The 18,330-nt window shown below is 45.4% G+C and overlaps 2 protein-coding genes across 10 annotated transcripts in view; one reads left to right on the top strand and one right to left on the bottom strand.

Annotated features, from left to right (window-relative positions):
- NCR3 (natural cytotoxicity triggering receptor 3) overlaps positions 1-18,330 on the top strand; it is a 34,164-nt gene that overhangs the window by 11,873 nt on the left and 3,961 nt on the right. For 2 of the 6 annotated variants that reach the window (XM_081522776.1, XM_081522780.1), the window contains one exon: positions 14,450-14,653. The exons of the other annotated variants lie outside the window; for them this stretch is intronic. The gene's annotated coding sequence lies outside the window, so the exon portion shown is untranslated. The remainder of the gene's footprint in view (positions 1-14,449; positions 14,654-18,330) is intronic. 6 annotated transcript variants of the gene reach the window in all.
- AIF1 (allograft inflammatory factor 1) lies at positions 1,119-8,546 on the bottom strand. 4 transcript variants are annotated; one of them, XM_081522790.1, is made up of 7 exons: positions 8,450-8,546; positions 4,750-4,816; positions 3,102-3,163; positions 2,933-2,999; positions 2,218-2,259; positions 1,627-1,789; positions 1,119-1,329 (listed from the first exon to the last, which is right to left on the bottom strand). In XM_081522790.1, exons 5-7 carry the CDS (start codon positions 2,249-2,251, stop codon positions 1,245-1,247), a joined length of 282 nt encoding a protein of 93 aa, XP_081378916.1. In that variant the 5' UTR covers positions 2,252-2,259; positions 2,933-2,999; positions 3,102-3,163; positions 4,750-4,816; positions 8,450-8,546; the 3' UTR covers positions 1,119-1,244. The 4 variants fall into 4 exon arrangements, with proteins under 4 accessions (XP_081378916.1, XP_081378915.1, XP_081378914.1 ...); XM_081522789.1 differs by lacking the exon at positions 8,450-8,546 and adding an exon at positions 5,959-6,490; XM_081522788.1 differs by lacking the exons at positions 4,750-4,816; positions 8,450-8,546 and adding an exon at positions 3,340-3,442 and having other exon boundaries at positions 2,224-2,259.

Consider the following 18,330-nt stretch of genomic DNA (forward strand, 5'->3'; position numbering starts at 1 on the left):
ATAATAATAGTCCATTGTATGAATATAACCCAGTTTATCCTGAATGAACAAATTTAAGCCCCAGATCCTTTATGTCCTTTGTGTCACCAGAGTTGTTGGGAAGAATTAATAGACAGAAGGCATCTACCCAGTATATAGTAGGTGCTCAATTAAGGTTAGCTATTAATTTTGTTATATTCAGATATTTTATTGAACCCACGTTGATCCCTTCCTCGTCTGAAGTCCTATACAGTTACTGTAGCACTCTTAAGATGCCAACCTGGCTTTACCACTGGAAAGGGCCAATACATGTGACCTTATGGGCCTGGTCTCTCCTCGGGACATGAAACAAGCTGGGCCAATTTGATTTTTGCTTTCCAGGGAGTAGGGAAATCTGAAACAGTGGCCAGCAACTGGGAGTTGCTGGAGTTAACCCGACTGGACCCTTTGGGGGAAAAGTTTAGGAATAACCTCACCGAAGGCCTGGGAACTCTCAGGCTTCTGCCTTCCCTGAAGTTGGCTATTTAATCCTATCTGCCATCCAGGGATCCTGTATTTCTGGAATCTGCCCTCAATACCCTCCTAGCACAAGCCCCTTTTCCTTTTATTAGGCTCAGTTTTTGTAGCTTGCCTCTGAAAGGACCTCAAGACTCATTTTCGCTTAAATTATCAGCCATTATAGTGTTGTGAATCCTTAATTGGATAACACCAGTTCTTTCATCTATCCATCCATCCATTCAAGTTTTAAACATTATTGAGGGCCTATGATATGTCAGGCACTGCAGGGTAGATCCTCTTATTCTCATTTTCAAATGAAAGACTCAGAGAGGCTGAAGGATTTTCTGAGGTTACAAAGCTTATAGTAATAGAGGATATTGGTTCAAGGTAATCTTTGCTCTTCATCATAATCTTGAGTGATCTATTTTTTTTGTCTATACATGTCTTTTCATCCCACTTAAATTCCTTGAGGTCAGGCTGTCTTATACATCCCCCTGGTGGACAAAATCATCTGCCGTGTGGTAAACATACTACAGAATTGTTGATAGACGGCTTATATGGGCAAATCCTTGCTACCCTTCTCTTAAAGATGCTTCCCCCCTTGCCAAACCCAGGAGAAAAAAATCAAACAGTGACCAAGCTGAATTCATCTGAAAGAGGATAATTTATTTAAGTTAGTTTAGTTCTGGTTCACAATTTTGTCTTTGTTTTCTATGTTGGAATCATTAGAAGCCCCTTCAATCCCACCACATCTCCCTCACCACAAATCAGGGCAACTCAGAGATAGCCTTCTTGGCTGGGAGACCTGTTGGCTTCTCCTGTTCTCTGGCTTTCTCTTCGTACATCAGGATCCTGGTTGAGATAGGAAGAGACACAGGGATCAGAGGACAATCTTCTCAAGAGAATAAATTTTAGTGTGCTGTGGAAGTCCAGAAAAGGATGAGGGTTGTGAGGGTGGGAAGAGAAGGAGAAAGGGCAGGAGTGAGAGTCCTGGGGGCTGTGGGGACCAGAATCATGGATGAGAATAGGACCTGGGAAGGGTCTCTCAAAGGACAGAAGAGAAATGCATGCTGGGTTATGTGTAGAAGGTGAGCCTGGGGATGGAGACAAGGGGAAGAGAAAACAGTTAAGTATAGGAGAGGCTCTCACATTTTTAGAATGGCAGATCTCTTGCCCAACATCATCTTGAGAAAGTCAGAGTAGCTGAAAGTCTCCGCAGAGCCACTGGATACCTCCATGATTAATTTCTTTAGCTCCAGATGGGTCTTGGGGACCCCAAGTTTCTCCATCATTCGCTTCAGGGACATGATATCTGCAGGTGCAGAAGATGGGGGTCAGAAGAGGGAAGCCTCTCTCTCTCTCTGTTACCTCCATCTCCTCATTACCATTCCCCATCCTACTCTGGTGGAGAAGGAAATGGCAACCCACTCTGGTATTCTTGCCTGGAGAATTCCATTGACAGCGGAGCCTGGCAGGCTACAGTCCATGGTATCGCGAAGAGTCGGACACGACTTAGCAACACACACACACACACACACACAGACACAGACACACACAGACACACAGACACACACACAGACACACACACAGACACACACACACACACACACACACACACACACACACACACACACACCCTACTTTGGTCACTGTCGTCTCTCCCAAACCACTGGAAATGGAGCACTGTAGGACTCCCTCTTCCTAGATCTGCACACTCCCCCCGAATCACCCTTTTCTCACCGATACCTCCGTCTTCATTCAGGTCAAACTCCATGTATTTCTCTGGATGAGGGGAGAAAGCAGAGAGGGTCAGCACTGGCTGGAGGGTCACAGGCAGAGGCAGGGCAGGGATTGAGAAAGGGGTTGCAGATGGCAGAAGAGGAGGAGGAGGTGGGGCAGGTAGAGGAAGTAGGGGTTGGGGAGCTGAGGGGCCCTGTTAAGGTGTAAGGAACTAGAGAGGGTACTGAGAGAGGGGCAGGCCAGGGAAAGGGACTGTTCCTAGGGCGGCAAAGAGGCAACCTTCCTTTTTTCCACCTCAAAAGTAGACTTTGTGTGCTTTCCTGGTGGCTTAGTGGTAAAGAACTGGCCTGCCAATGCAGGAGACACGGGTTCGATCCCTGGCCCAGGAAGATCCCATGTATGCCACAAAGCAACTAAGCCCAAGTGCCACAACTACTGAGACTGTTCTGTAGAGCCCAGGGAACCGCAACTACTGAAGCCCTCTTGCCCTCAAAATGAGAAGTCCATGCAGCACAACTAGAGAGTAGCCCCTGCTCCCAAAACTGGAGAAAAGCCTACTGAGCAATGAAGACCCAGCTCAGCCAAAATAAATAAAAATAAATAATAAGTAGATAAAATTATTTTTAAAAAATAGCCTTTTTTCTTCTGACCTCTCTCTTCCTGGGGAAATCCTACCCTCCTCACCCCCTCTCCACCCCTACAGTTGCCCCCTCACTCTTGAAGGCTTCCAGTTTGGAGGGCAGGTCCTCATCACTGCTGTATTTGGGATCATCCAGGAATTGCTGTAGGGGGAAAGCAAGAACCTGGGTAGGGCCCCACCCGGGTCCAACAACACTCCCCCCATCCGCCCCACCCACTGCCCTGGCCGAAGCCCTTCCTTTTACCTGGTTGATTTCATTGAGTCTCTCTTCTTGCTGGGCCTTCAGCAGACCAAAGGCTTTTCCTCCTGAAGGAGCGCAAAGGTTAATGTAGCCTCAACCCCCACCTTCCTCTCCTCACCCCCAAGCTCAGCCTGAAGCCATTACAGTTCTGCTTTCATAGGCCAGCTTCCCAGAACCCCAGCCCAGTACTGTCCAGCTCCTTTTTCCCATTTTAGAATCCTGCCTATTCCACCTTCCCTACCCTGTAAATCCGTGGTTTGACTCATAGCTCAGCAGGTGCTGGCTGAGATGCTGGAGGAAACAACCCAGACTGGGTGCCTCTTTGCCAGCTCTCCTCTCCCATCAGCTTCCTGGAGGCCTGCCTCCCAAACTTCCCCTTTCCCCTCCTTCCCTCCTCCTCTACGTCCCAGGCCTCACTTCCTCATCAGCTTCTGCTGACAGTAGCACTCAAGAAAAGGGGGAGTGGGGTCTAGAAAGGAGATGAAAAAATAACATTCTTAATTCCTCTGAAGGAGAGCCCAGGGTGTACATGTAAGAAATGTTCTGATAAACCATGGGGTAAGGCCTGTAAGACCTCAGGGGCATTGATTCTCAGGAAGAGAGGATCTCTGAACAGTCTGGAGTTTCAGGTGACTGAGGCCCAGGTTTCACAAGTCTGGACACGCAGATTTGGATAGGAAGCTGAGGAAAGGTGGACTAATTTTTCTGTACTCTGTACTGGAGAAGAACCTGAAGTTGCTGGCAGATCCAGGAGGATGGCAAGATGGGTGCAGGGCCTGGAAAGGGAGAGACACTTCACTTCCGGCCCCAGACAGGCACTTGGAAATACGGAAGTGTCTGACAAGGGAGTCTTAGTTTGTTTGCTTTAGGATATGTAATGTAATCCATCTTATTTCCTTCGAAATTTTCAGTGAAGTCTGCAGATCTCTGAAATTTGACAATTTAAGTAGATTCTTCAGTGGGAGAATTCCCTGATAATTCAGTGGTTAGGACTCCAGTGCTCTCCCTGCCACGGGCCCAGGTTCAGTCCCTGGTCGGGGAGCTAAAACCCCACAAGCTGCATGGCACAGCCAAAACAAGACAGTGGATTCTTTGGAGACCAATGGTGCTGAGACAGTGTTGGTGGATACAAGAGCCAAGGGTGAGGCTGACATTAGGGGTGTGAGGGATGTTGGTCACTGTGGGTTCAACACAGTGGGAGTAGCTCCCCACTCTTTACTCAACAGAGTGGGCAGTCGCCCCTGATAAATGCTCTCCTAGACACACTCCTTTGGGCTAGTGGCTCTAGGGGAGACGAGGACTGTGCATCCCCCTCACTGAGACACTTCTGTCTAAACTCCCTGCACCGAGCTCCAGCCACAATCTTAGCACTGATGGGCGCACCTTTCCTTTTCTCTGCCTCCCACCCCCACCCCAACCTATTTCCCTTTCTGCAGAAGGGAGTTTTCACTTCTCACTGCCCTTGCTGTGACCCATACGGGTGGGGGAGATGCTGGAGGGGACTCAGGCCTCTCAGAGTTCCCTTTATTGCTGTCTCTTCCTGTGCAGGGAAGACTGCAAACCTGCCCTCCCAAAGGTCTCAGTGCCTAGTGGGGGGAATCCATTTTTTAAATTCATACGCTCATTCAACAAATGTTTATTGAGTACTTACTATATGCCAGGCGCCTTGCTTGGCCCAATGAGCCAAATAAATGTAAACTCTGGTCCTCATGGACAACCTAATTAGGGAAGACAGATAAGAAAAACAAGTATATCAAAGATGGTAAGTGCCTATGGAGAAGAGCAAAGTGGGGGTGGGGGGAGGTGGATAGGAAGGGCTGCGTGGACTGCAGATTTAAATAGGATGCTCAGGGGGACTTCCCTGGTGGTCCAGTGGCTAAGGCTCTGTGCTCCCAATGCTAGGAGCCAGGTTTGATCCCTGGTCAGGGAACTAGATCCCACACGCCACAACTAAGAGTTCTCATGGCACAATGAAGATCGAAGATCCTGGATGCCGCAACTAACATCCAGCGTGGCGAAATAAATAAATATTACTTTAAAAATAAATAAGTAAGGTGCTCAGGGAGGCTTCCCTAAGAAAGTGATATTTGGGCAAAGATTTCAAGCAGGTGAAGGAACAAGCCTCGTGGATATGCGGGAGAGGAGCACTTCAAGCACAGGGAACAAAAAATGCAAAGGTCCTAAAGTGAGGGCCTGTCTGGATATCTGAATATTCGCGAAGCAGCAGGAGGCCAGTGTAGCTGGAGCCGGGTGTGTGAGGGGAAACAGAGGCAGGAGATGAGGCCAGATTGCCTACGGCTTTGTAGGCTGTTGGGAAGAATCGGACTTTTATTTGGACTGAGATTGCCTCCCCAAGCAGTCTTTCCCTGAAGGTGACTTGGCAGACTACCAAGGTGAGGTAGAGCTGAGATGCTCAGGAAAACTTCCTGGGAAAGAGAAAGTGATAGCTGCTCTGACCATGGGACAAAAGTGAAGAGCAAAGAGTAATAAGATGTGCAAATGAGTGAAACTCAGCATAAACACAGACGTGGGAAAGCCTGCGAAGAGCAGCGATGCAAGAAGACACCTCCCACCCAAACCCAGGGGCCTCCACCCACCCCACCCCACCCCACCCCACCCTCCACAGACCACAGAGAGTCTGCAGTCAGAGCTGAAGGGGAGGCGGAGCCTCTGGGCAGAGAGCTGCCAGGGAGCCAGGAATTCACCATGTATCTGGAAATAAGGGAAGTAGGTAACTTTCTGACAGTGAGGCTGCAAACTCTAGATCTCAGCAGAGACAAGCAGTCTCCTTAAAGCAGTGGCTCTCAATGAGTGATCCTTCCACCAGCATATGTCAGAAATGGATCCATCCCAGACCTACCGAATCAGAAACTCGAGGGGTGGCATCCAGCAATAGCTTTTCAACAAATGCCTCAGATGATTCTGACACACACTCAAGGTTGAGAGCCACGGGCCCTGAAGCGATTGAGTGACTCCCCAGCCTGCAGGACTTGCTGTATTCACCAAAGGTGTAAATGTGGCTGAAGTATGCGACATTGGGCAGTGGGGCTGTGGGTCTTGGAGGCAGAAAAAAGGAAGTGTCTCCAAGGCCAGAGTTGTTAGTCTCCAGCCAAGCAGTCAGGGAGAGAATACTGGGCTGGCTCAGGAAATGGCTCTCTGGAACCCTGTGAGGTTAGCGTCCTTTATGAGCCTGGTGCCCTGTTGCTAAGGGGTAGGGGGGCCTTGATATGGTTCCACAATCTGCACGGGAGCTCCTATTAGAATTAGGCCCCCTGTGTACCTCAGCAAAGGAAATACACTGGCCAGAAAGCTTGTCTGTATATGTGTATGGGGGGGTAGCATGGATGTCTTCGGCTTGCCCCCTCCATTTTCCCTCTCCTACTCTGTTCTCTGTCCCAAGAGACTAACCTGTACAGACCATGTCAAGGGCACCTCTGACTTCTAGCTGTTTTGGCTGATGGGGAGGCTGGCAGGAAAACAGCAGGGCGGGAGAACATTAAGTTAAGGGTATTCATTCCTCTGGCTCCTTTCCTACAAGGTCACCTCGGGCTGGCTGACACCTCCATCTATGGGCAATGCTCCCCTCTAGGCAACCTGCTCTGCATGACTGTCCTTTACCAGGTTTCAGAAGTCCAGGGAATAAGTCTCAGGAGGTCTGTGAATTTGGAAAAGATAAAAAGTACATCCTCTTCTCCAGTACTCTTGCCTGGAAAATCCCATGGACGGAGGAGCCTGGTAGGCTACAGTCCATGGGGTCGCTAAGAGTCGGACACGACTGAGCGACTTCACTTTCACTTTTCCCTTTCATGCACTGGAGAAAGAAATGGCAACCTACTCCAGTATTCTTGCCTGGAGAATCCTAGGGACGGCGGAGCCTGGTGAGCTGCCGTCTGTGGGGTCGCACAGAGTCGGACACGACTGAAGCGACTTAGCATAGCATAGCATAGCATACATCCTCTTCTCACATCCAGCAATATGTGTGTCACCTTGTCAAAGACCACTTCACAGTTTAAAGTTATTTTTTAAATTAATTAATTGTATTTATTTGGCTGCCCCAGTCTTTTAGTTGTAGCATGTGGGATCTAGTTCCCTGACCAGGGATCAAACCCGCGCCCCCTGCATTGGGAGCAGAGTCTCAGCCACTGGACCATCAGAGAAATCCCTAAAGTTCTTACTCAAGCCAGCAACAATGTCTTTTACACTGATATACCTTTATTAAAATCTAACTTCAACTTGCCTGCATTTTAAATCTCTTGTCTTATCATGTGGTAGTAAGTACATGGTTTATTCTATCCCAACATTTATTGATATTTTGATAACTGAAACTTAGTGTAATGGTTTTACTTTGTTATGTATTTTTAAATTTTATGTACCAGAATGCCAAAGAGATTTGTGGCACAAAATGAGCTAGAACCTCTGCTGTAATCTCTTCTCTACTCATCCCTTTGGGCCCGGGTCGCAATATCCCTTGTGATTCCCTAAACCCCTCTGTGCTGTGCTATGTGGTCACTCAATTGCAGATGACTCTTTGTGACCCCATGGACTGTAGCCCACCAGGCTCCCCTGTCCATGGGGATTCTCCAGGCAAGAATACTGGAGTGGGTTACCATGCCCTCCTCCAGGGGATCTTCCCAACCCAGGGATCAAACCTAGGTCCCCCTCATCGCAGGCGGATTCTTTACCATCTGAGCCACAAGGGAAGCCCCTAAATCCCACTACACCTTTGTAAATACTCTGTCTCCTCAAACCCCACTGCTGCTGCTGCTGCTGCCAAGTCACTTCAGTCGTGTCCAACTCTGTGTGACCCCATAGACGGCAGCCCACCAGGCTCCCCCATCCCTGGAATTCTCCAGGCAAGAATACTGGAGTGGGTTGCCATTTCCTTCTCCAATGCACGAAAGTGAAAAGTGAAAGTGAAGTCTCTCAGTCGTGTCCGACTCTTCGCAACCCCATGGGCTGCAGCATGCCAGGCTCCTCCGTCCATGGGATTCTCCAGGCAAGAGTACTGGGGTGGGGTGCCATTGCCTTCTCCACTACACCCTTGTAAATAAACTATCTCCTCAAATTAATCAAATTTGAGGATGTGATTTCCGGCCGGGACCCTGAATGGTGTGTGTGTGTGTGTGTGTGTGTGAGAGAGAGAGAGAGAGAGAGAGAGAGTTGGGGGGACTGGGAAGTAACGGGTCTCTGGTCTCTGCAGCCTTATTTCTTATTGTAAATGAACAAAAGGGCATCCTGGTGTTTGCACCAGACAGAGGAATTGGTTAACAAAAGGCTCTCCCTGAGGCCAGAGAACAAGTGAGGATTCTGAACTGACAAGGGACAGCTCCATAGAACCATAACCAACTCACCAAGGTTGCTACTGCCAAAGCCTTCTCTTTTCTAAAAAGCCTCCTTGTGGAGCTTTGAGGGGAACGTGGCAGCAGTTTATTTCTAAATTTTTCTTCTTGACACCTGTAAAGAGATTGGAAACACACACACATTTTCAGTGAAACTAGGAGATACAGAGTGCCTACACACTCCAATTTATGCATCTGTGTGACCAAATTCCCCACTGAGCAGGCAGTCCCAGGCATCCTTCCAGAAAACCAGGCAAATAGAGAGGGTCCCAGTGACTGCTTAAAAAAAAAAAAAAAGCAAATATTCCTTCCTGGGAGGAAAGGCCTAACCCCTGGAGAGAAAAGCCGAGAGCAGTACTGACTGAGCAGATTCAAATACCAGTAAAGGTGGAGACAGAATGCTTTTTAAAAAAAATATATTTTTTTATTTGTCTTTGTAGGTCTTGGTTGAGGCAGGCAGGATCTTCAATTTTCGTTGTGGCATATGGGACCTAGTTCCCTGACCAGGGACCGAACTTGGGCCCCCTGCACTGGAAGCATGAAATCTTAGCCACTGGTTCAGTTCAGTCACTCAGTCATGTCCACCTCTTTGTGACCCCATGGATTGCAGCACGCCAGGCTTCCCTGTCTATCACCAACTCCTGGAGCTTGCTCAAACTCATGTCCATTGAGTCGGTGATGCCATCCAACCACCTCATCCTCTGTCATCCCCTTCTCCTCCTGCCTTCAATCTTTCCCAGCATCAGGGTCTTTTCTGATGAGTTGGTTCTTCACATCAGGTGGCCAAAATATTGGAGTTTCAGCTTCAGGATCAGTCCTTCCAATGAATATTCAGGACTGATTTCCTTTAGGATTGACTGGTTGGATCTCCTTGCAGTCCAAGGGACTCTCAAGAGTCTTCAACACCATTAGACCACCAGGGAAATCTGAGAGAATGTTTTAAAGCACCCAAAGGGACCCAGAGGCAGCAGATTTCAGAAAGTGCCAGCAAAATTCTCCTTTTAATATTAAGTTCATCACCTTAGGTGAACTTGGGAGATGGCAGCCTGTGAGCTCTTTTGTGAAATAAAGAAGCCTAAGGTTGGGGGTGGGCAGTAAATGCTGGCTTAACTGCGAGAGGTTCTCAGAGGTCGTGGAGGTAGTGGCTATCAGTTCCGTTCAGTCGCTCAGTCGTGTCCGACTCTTTGCGACCCCATGAATTGCAGCACGCCAGGCCTCCCTGTCCATCACTAACTCCCGGAGCCTACCCAAACCCATGTCCATCGAGTCAGTGATGCCATCCAACCATCTCATCCTCTGTCGTCCCCTTCTCCTCCTGCCCCCAACCCTACCCAGCATTAGGGTCTTTTCCAATGAGTCAACTCTTCACATGAGGTGGCCAAAGTATTAGAGTCTCAGCTTCAACATCAGTCCTTCCAATGAACACCCAGGATTGATCTCCTTTAGGATGCATTGATTGGATCTCCTTGCAGTCCAAGGCTATACAGAGGTATCAAATTTTAAGGAAATAATCCATTGTTATGGCAAAAGAGGGGCTTCCCTGGTGGCTCAGACGTAAAGAATCTGCCTGCAATGCTGGAGACCTGGGTTTAATCCCTGGGTTGGGAAGATCCCCTGGAGGAAGGCATGGAACCCACTTCAGTATTCTTGCCTGGAGAATCCCCATGGACAGGGGAGCCTGGTGGGCTACAGTCCATGGGGTCGCAAAGAGTTGGACACAACTGAGCAACTAAGCACAGCACATGGCAAAGAGAAGGAGTACTTGAACTTGTAAATCTGGAAAGCCATCCTGCCCCCTGCCCCAAAGGTCCTCCTGATAATAGTTTAGAAGAATCTAGCTCATTTTTTTTAAGCTTAAAAGTTTCTCTCTCTGTTTTTTAAAAGACATTTGTTTTTGGCTCCATTGGGTCCTTATTGCAGCGTGAGGGCTTCTCTTGTTGCAGAGCACAGCACAGACTGTAGAGGGCGGTCTCAGTAGTTGTGGTACCTGGGCTTAGTTGCTTCCACATGTGGAACCTTTCTGGAACAGGAACCGTGTCCCCTGCATTGGCAGGCAGATTCTTAACCACTAGACCACTAGGGAAGCCCTCTAGCTCATGTGGATGAGTAACAAAAAGAAATGACCAAAGCTTCTGTTCAATTAACTATGGAAAAAAAAAAAAGGTAAAAAAGAGGAACACAATTTTCCAAAAGATGACAACACACCAGAAATGTATTGCCAAAAGCAGGTGGAAATTGTTTCCTAAAACTCATCATGAATTGAAAAACAACAAAACTTAGTGTTGACTTCTAGCAGTGAAGAAAGGACACACGTCAGAAATGCAAGTATGCTCAGAAAAGATGATGGGTAACATGGGGTATTAACAGGAACAGGAGAGGTGTAGAAGGGAAAAAAATACGGTCATTTCAAAAATATACACTAAATTTAACGAGAGAAGGAAGCATTTTATATACAGTCCTAATTTTTAAAATCATAAATAATTGTTGTGAAATATTTTCTATTTCATTGTTTATCATGAACAGTTTTTGTAAAATGCTTTAATTGTCAAACCCATGCCCCTTTCAGTGGAAGCAAGAAGTCTTAACCACCAGGCCACCAGGGAATTCTTGGTTAAGTTTTATATTATTTAGTAAATTCTGGTTTTAGGTTTTTTAGGTCTGTTTTCTGACCACTAGGAAAACAGAAAAAGTTTTGTGATGGTCAGAAAACAGAAAAAGTTTTGTGGTGGTCAGAAATAGAAAAAGTTTTGTGGTGGTCAGAAAACAGAAAAAGTTTTGTGGTGGTCAGAAAACAGAAAAAGTGTCTCAACTTACTTCAGAAGATTAATATAACCTTGCTCCAAAAGCCAGGCAAGGCTTTTGAGAAAGAAAAATTATTAAACAATTTCCTTCATGAACATAGATGCAAGAAAAAAATATTAATAAAGCTGGTAAAGAATCTGCATGCAATGTGGGAGACCTGTGTTCAATCCCTGGGTTGGGAAGATCCCCTGGAGAAGGGAAAGGCTACCCACTCCATTATTCTGGCCTGGAGAATTCCATGGACTGTATATAGTCCATAGGGTCCCAAAGAGTTGGACACACTGAGTGACTTTCACTTTCAGGATAATTTTTATATGATTGGAATGATCTCTGTTTTGAAGATTTTGTAGCTATCTAGGCTTGGTGATCTTTCTGGTGGTTAAATTTTGAATGTCTGATTCAACTTCTTTAATGGTTTTAGGTATATCAGGCTTCTAATTTTTTTTGAGTTAGTTTTGGTTATATATATATTTCTAGAAAGTTATTTTATCTTATCAAAATTTGTAATATAAGTATCTAATGTATCAGATATTACATTCCCTATAAATTACTTTTCTGTGTATATGTGTATGCCTTTTCTCTTCATACTTAACCAATTTGATGGGAGATTTTTTAATATAAGTAGTCTCTGTAAATATGTATCTTTCTGCTCTATTGTTTCTTTGTTTTCTAGTTCATTAATTTCTAAAAGTATCTTTATTATTTCCTTCCTAAATTTTAGGTCGTTATTCTGTGCACTTTTTCTAATTTGTTGAAATATCTGCTCAGTTCATTGATTTTCAAACTTTCTTTCCTAATCCTCACATTTACTTTCTTCCATGAATTGTTTTAGCTACATCTCACAGCAGTTTAGATAGGCAGTGTTTTCAGCCATTTAGTTGAAAAGAATTTTTTTTTTTTGTCCATGCCTTGTGGCTTGTGTGATCCTAGTTCCTGGATGATCCCTACCCCGGCAATGAAAGCACTGGATCCCAACCATTGGACTCCATTCAAAATACCAGGGAACTCCCATTCAAAATATTTTAAATTCCATTATATTTTCTTTTAACATTTCGATTATTTAGAAGTATGTTTTTAAAGCTTATAAATATATTAAAAATGCATTTTTAAAAGGAAAGTTTGCCTTTTTTTAAAAATCTTTATTGAATTTGTTACAGTATTACTTTTGCTTTATGTTTTGGTGTTTGGCCATGAGGCATGTGGGATCTTAGCTCCCTGACCAGAGATTGGTCCCACACCCCTTGCACTGGAAGGTGAAGTCTCTACCACTGGACCACCAGGGAAGTCCCAGAAATGCAGTTGTAAATTTTCCAAGCCCATGATAAATATTCTTTGTTATTATTTTATGTTGTCGTGGATGTTGGTCAGCAATTGTGTTCTAAATGATTTTGATTCCTTTTTTTTTAACATCTATCTGTGTACCTGAAAATCATGGATATTTTCTAATTATTCTAATATTCTACATAGTCCCATTGGATCAAGCTTGTTAATTGTCTGTTTTCACTCTTTCATGTCTTTAGTAATTCTGTGCTTGTTTGATTTATCAGTTTCTGACAGATGTAAGTTAAAGTCTTCCTCTAATATTCATTTTTTAAAGAAAGGAATCCTTGCGCGAGAGTCTTCGGGCACCCAGAAGTGGTCCCAGCCAGCTAAGTGGCAGAGTTAGGAAAGGCTTCTCAGTGGGGGTGGTGGGGGTGGGGTGATCAGTCCCCAGAGGGAAAGGTGAGCACTTTGCCATCCTTAACTCATTCTCCCACTCAAAGGGAAATCAAGGAGAAAGAGGGTGAGAGATGGAGTAGGGGAAAGAGGTGTCCTGATGGGGAGGGACCACGTGGAGAAACATGGGAAAACAGAAGGAGATGCAGCATGTAGGTAGAGAGATAGGAAAGACACCAGTGATATTAATAAAGATGGTGAGACAAAAAAGAGTTGTGGACAGAGATGTATGAAGACAAGGATAGAGGTGAGAGCAAGATCAGGGAGGATGAAGACAGGATGCCTAGCACATGGAAGGCCCTCAGTAAAGGCATAGTTGAGTAGATGGATGAGCCTTGATACTCAGAGAGAGAGGCGTGGAATGGATATTGAGAAGAAACCCACTGTCCATCAGAGAAGCAACGTCCTAGTTTCATCTTGAGATGATGCGGGCCTTAGCTAGAACTGAGAACCAAGGGACAGAGAAAAACCCTTAGATATCCCAGAGGCAGAGTGGTTAGCACTTGGGGATTGTTTGGATGGGGGAATGGAAGGAGAAGGCAGCATAGGACATGTCCCAGGATTTTGCTTTGAATGACTGGGTAGATTATGTTTCCATTCACTGAGGTGGGGAATGTTGAAGGCTGACCCGGTTTGGGTGGACACTGATGATTTTGAAATGCCTGTGGAACATTCTGAGGGAGATGTCTAGAGGGCAGTTAGATATTCTGGACTCAGATTTCAGAAAAAGGCCTGAGGCAAAGGTGCCGATTGAGATGGAGATATAGGTTGAGAATAGCATTAGTTAAAACTGTGGCTGTGCCATTCCTTTCTCCAAGGGACTTTCCCAAACCAGGGATCAAACTCTGATCTCCCAAATTTCAGGCAGATTCTTTACCGTCTAAGCCACCAGGGAAGCATCTTGAGAGAATTGCCTAGGTAAGCCCATGGTATATGCTCAGTTACTTGAATGAAAGTGGGAGAAACAACCCAAAAGTCTACCAACAGGAGAATGGTGTGAAAGCACGTGTGGCGGGTACAGGAGCTGGGAGGGACTCGGGTCTGGTTGCTTTTGTGTCCTTGAGAAAGAAGAGGTAAGACAGAGAAAAGATCCAAGCTTTAGGTCATATAGAGTTAAGGTGATAGTTGGAGTAGACAAGGCAAAGCAACTGTGAAATTGGTGTATTGAAAAACAATTGGCAAGTTATGTGCAAGAATGTTCACAGGAGATGTACACATAATATCCAACAAATAGAAATAACCTAGTACATCATCAAGTAAATAGATAAACAAGCTATGATACATCCATAAATGAAATACCACTCAGCAACAAAAAGGAACAAACTACTGACATACCTGGATCAAAACAGATGAGTCTCACAGGCATTATGCAGAATGGAAGAAGCCTGAAATAGGAGTGTATGCTATATGGTTCCATTTGTATGAAGTTCAAGAACAGATTAAACTTGGACTTCCCTGGTAGTCCAGTGGTTAAGAATTTGCCTTGCAATGCAGAGGACTTGAGATCGATTCCTGGTCAGGGAACTAAGACCCCCACGTGCCTCAGAGCAACTAAGCCCGTGTGCTGCAACTACTGAAGCCCATGTGCTCTGGAGCCCTCGATCAGCAACTCCTGAGCAGGTGCACCACAACTAGAGTCTGTGTGCTGCTACAGAAAGATCTGGCATGACACAATGAAGACTTGACATAGCCAAATAAGTAAGTATTGTTTTTTTTTTAAAAAAAACAGACTAAACTAATCTATAGGAGTATAAATCAGTAGTTACTTCTGGGAGAGGAAAAGGATTGACCAAAGAAGGGCATAACAGAATTTTCTGGGGTGATGGAAATGATCTGTATATCATTTGCAGTGATGTTTACATGGGCTCGTATCTTTGCCAGAGGTCATCAAACTCTACACTTAAGATCTACGTACTTTACTGTAGTGGGCTCTAGAGTTTGGGGCTCAGTAGTTGTGGTGCATGGACTTTGTTGCTCCACAGCATGTGGGATTTTCCCAGACCAGGGATCGCACCCATGTCTTCTCAATTGCAAAGCAGATTCTTATCCACCAGAGAAGTCCTTGGATGGAATTTTTTCAAAAGAAACATTTACCAGCTACTCAAGAAGAAAGGCAAGAAGTAGGAATAAAAAAGTTGTGGAATGAATGTACAGATATCTCTGGTTTGATAAATCTGACAGTGGTCTGCCTTGAGGGTGGTCAGGGCCAATAAACTCCCAACTTAGAACAGGAAAAGAGGTGAAAAAACAAGCTCTAGGAGTTGGTGGTGGACAGGGAAGCCTGGCATGCTGCAGTACATGGGGTCGCAAAGAGTAGGACAAGACTGAGCGACTGAACTGAACTTCACTGTGTATATTTATATCTGTATATAAAAATAGCATATACATGGACATTAAGTCTTCTAGAGAGATGGCAGAGGCTGAAATAGAGAGAAAGCTGGAGAGCCAGGGGCCTGCTCTTGGTGAATGTGAGAGAGTTGGACCATGACAGAGAGAAGAAGAGGCAAGAGACTTCCCTGCTGGTCCAGTGGCTAAGGCTCTGTACTCCCAATGCAGGGGCTCAGGAAGGATCCCTGGTCATGGAACTAGATCCCACATACCTCAACTAAAGATCCCATGAGCCACAACTGAAAGATGCTGTATGCCACAACTAAGACCTGGTGCAGCCAAGTAAATATTTTTCTTAAAAAAAGAGAGGCCAAAGGAGGTGGGGTGAAACTCTGAGAAGTCATAGTCAGAGATTGAGAGTATAACCTGGGAGCCATTAATTAGTCAAAAAATATTTATAACGACTTGACTGGAGAAGTTGGAACAACATGGAACAACAGACTGGTTCCAAATAGGAAAAGGAGTATGTCAAGGCTGTAGATTGTCACCCTGCTTATTTAACTTATATGCAGAGTATATCATGAGAAACGCTGGGATGGATGAAGCACAAGCTGGAATCAAGATTGCAGGAGAAATATCAATAACCTCAGCTATGCAGATGACACCACCCTTATGGCAGAAAGTGAAGAAGAACTAAAGAGCCTCTTGATGAAAATGAAAGAGGAGAGTGAAAAAGTTGGCTTCAAGCTCAGCATTCAGAAAACTAAGATCATGGCATCCAGTCCCATCACTTCATGGCAAATAGATGGGGAAACAATGGAAACAGTGGCAGACTTTATTTTGGGGGGCTCCAAAATCACTGCAGATGATGATTGCAGCCATGAAATTAAAAGACACTTACTCCTTGGAAGAAAAGTTATGACCAACCTAGACAGCATATTAAAAAGTAGAGATACTACTTTGCCAACAAAGGTCTGTCTAGTCAAGGATATGGTTTTTCCAGTAGTCATGTATGGATGTGAGAGTTGGACTGTAAAGAAAGCTGAGCGCTGAAGAATTGATGCTTTTGAACTATGGTGTTGGAGAAGACTCTTGGACGCAAAGAGATCAAACCAGTCAATCCTAAAGGAAATCAGTCCTGAGTGTTCATTGGAAGGACTGATCCTGAAGCTGAAACTCCAATACTTTGGCCACCTGATGTGAACAACTGACTCATTTGGAAAGACCCTGATGCTGGGAAAGATTGAAGGCAGGAGGAGAAGGGGACGACAGAGGATGAGGTGGTTGGAGGGCATCACCGACTCAATGGACATGAGTTTGAGTAAACTCTGGGAGTTGGTGATGGACAGGGAGGCCTGGCGTGCTGCAATCCATGGGGTCACAAAGAGTCAGACACAACTGAGTGACTGAACTGAACTGAACTGAACTGACTGACTGGAGAAGTTACCCACGTCTCACCCTTGCCAACACTTAGAGGAGGAAACACTAGCTGAAATGAGGTCACTTGTGCTATGATTCCAGAAACTTCTCTTTTTTCACCTCTTTCCCTGTTCTAAGTTGGGAGTTTATTGGCCCTGACCACCTTCAAGGCAGACCACTGTCAGATTTATCAAACGAGATGTGTATACATCCACTTCACAACTTCTTGCCTTTCTTCTCGAGTAGCTGGTAAAAGTTTCTTTTGAAAAATGCCATTCAAAGACTCCTTTAGTGGATAAGAATCTCCTTTGCAATGGAGGATACACAGGTGCGATCCCTGGTCTGGGAAGATCCCACATGCTGTGGAGCATCTAAGCCCATACAGCACAACTACTGAGCCCCGAACTCTAGGGCACACGAGCCGCAACTACTGAAGCCCGTACTCCTAGAACCTGTGCTCTGAAACAAGAAAAGCCACCACAATGAAAAGCCTGTACAGTGCAACAAAGTGTAACCACTGCTTGCTGCAGTGAAAGAGAAAGCCTGCAGAAAGCAACAAAGACCCAGCACAGCCAAAAGTAAAATTATTAAAAAAAGAAAAATTCCATCCTTGAGTTTGCTGAGCTAATTAGCATAGGTTAAAGTTCTTTAGAGGTTCTCAGTGTTATTGAAAAGGGTCCTTGAATCCACACATACACCAGGATTTATTCTAGATGGTCTTTAAAAAAAGCCAAGTACTGTCTTCAGAATCCACAACATTTTGGGATATTGGAAATCTTAGGTAGCAAAAAGATGTGGAAAGAGCAAAAAACCTTTGCGTTCAGGCCCAACTGTACCACTGGTCATTCTCACCCAGGACTGGGAGGGAAATAAAGGCTAACATAACATACACTGACCCTCCGCTACAGTGGGGTCTGGAAACTGACAAAAGCTACTGCCATTTTACAGATGTGTAAGTAGTGGAACCATGATTCCCGTTTATGTTGCCTTGACTTCTAAGCCTCATTGCCCTGAGACATAGAGTAGTGCCATGTGATCGAGTATGTGAATTATGGAGTTTTATCTTCAAGCCAGTTGCCCATTCCAACCCCTCACCCCCACTCCACTGGTGGTGACCTTCCCTCCTTCCCCAAACCATGGGATTCTCACAGTTGAGTGGAAGAGGCAGTTTGCTCCACATTCACCCTTTGGGTGTGAGGATGGGTTATTGACAGGACAAGGCAAGGTATGGAACAGAGCAAAAGCTACAGTTAAGGCCCAGTTGTGAAAAGCCCTGTACTGGGGCCTCAGGCCACCCCATGCTCTGTGACCACCAGGGGGCATTCCTTGCCTTACTATGTCACCTCATTTCCACACCCTCTGGTTAGATGGCCCTGAAGAGGCTGCCACTCCACTCACTGACTGAATGGCTGAGTCAGTCCTTCCCAGACTGTGAGGTACTCATGCTTGCCTAGGTGGTTCAGAGAGGTTCAATAATTTGTCCAAGATTAGGTAACTAGTTTGTAGGGGAGCTGGTGTTTTGAACACAGCCAAGTCAGCATTCTTAACCATAAAATTACAACTTATCCAAATAAAAGCTCCAGATCACTGCTGTGGAAGATGGAGAACTGCATGATCCATAAGTGTGT

This window comes from Giraffa tippelskirchi, chromosome 8 (genome assembly GCF_054371585.1).
Source record: "Giraffa tippelskirchi isolate mGirTip1 chromosome 8, T2T-mGirTip1v1.2.pri, whole genome shotgun sequence".
Lineage (NCBI taxonomy): Eukaryota > Metazoa > Chordata > Mammalia > Artiodactyla > Giraffidae > Giraffa > Giraffa tippelskirchi.

Excerpts from the sequence above, each read along its gene's own strand:
- AIF1 (XM_081522787.1), bottom strand. The coding sequence starts at position 3,364 with ATGAGTCAAACCACGGATTTACAGG. Across the intron at positions 1,790-2,217 it reads GAATGAAGACGGAGGTATCG|ATATCATGTCCCTGAAGCGA; the intron begins GTGAGAAAAGGG and ends CTGCACCTGCAG. Across the intron at positions 1,330-1,626 it reads AGATCTGCCATTCTAAAAAT|GATCCTGATGTACGAAGAGA; the intron begins GTGAGAGCCTCT and ends TATCTCAACCAG.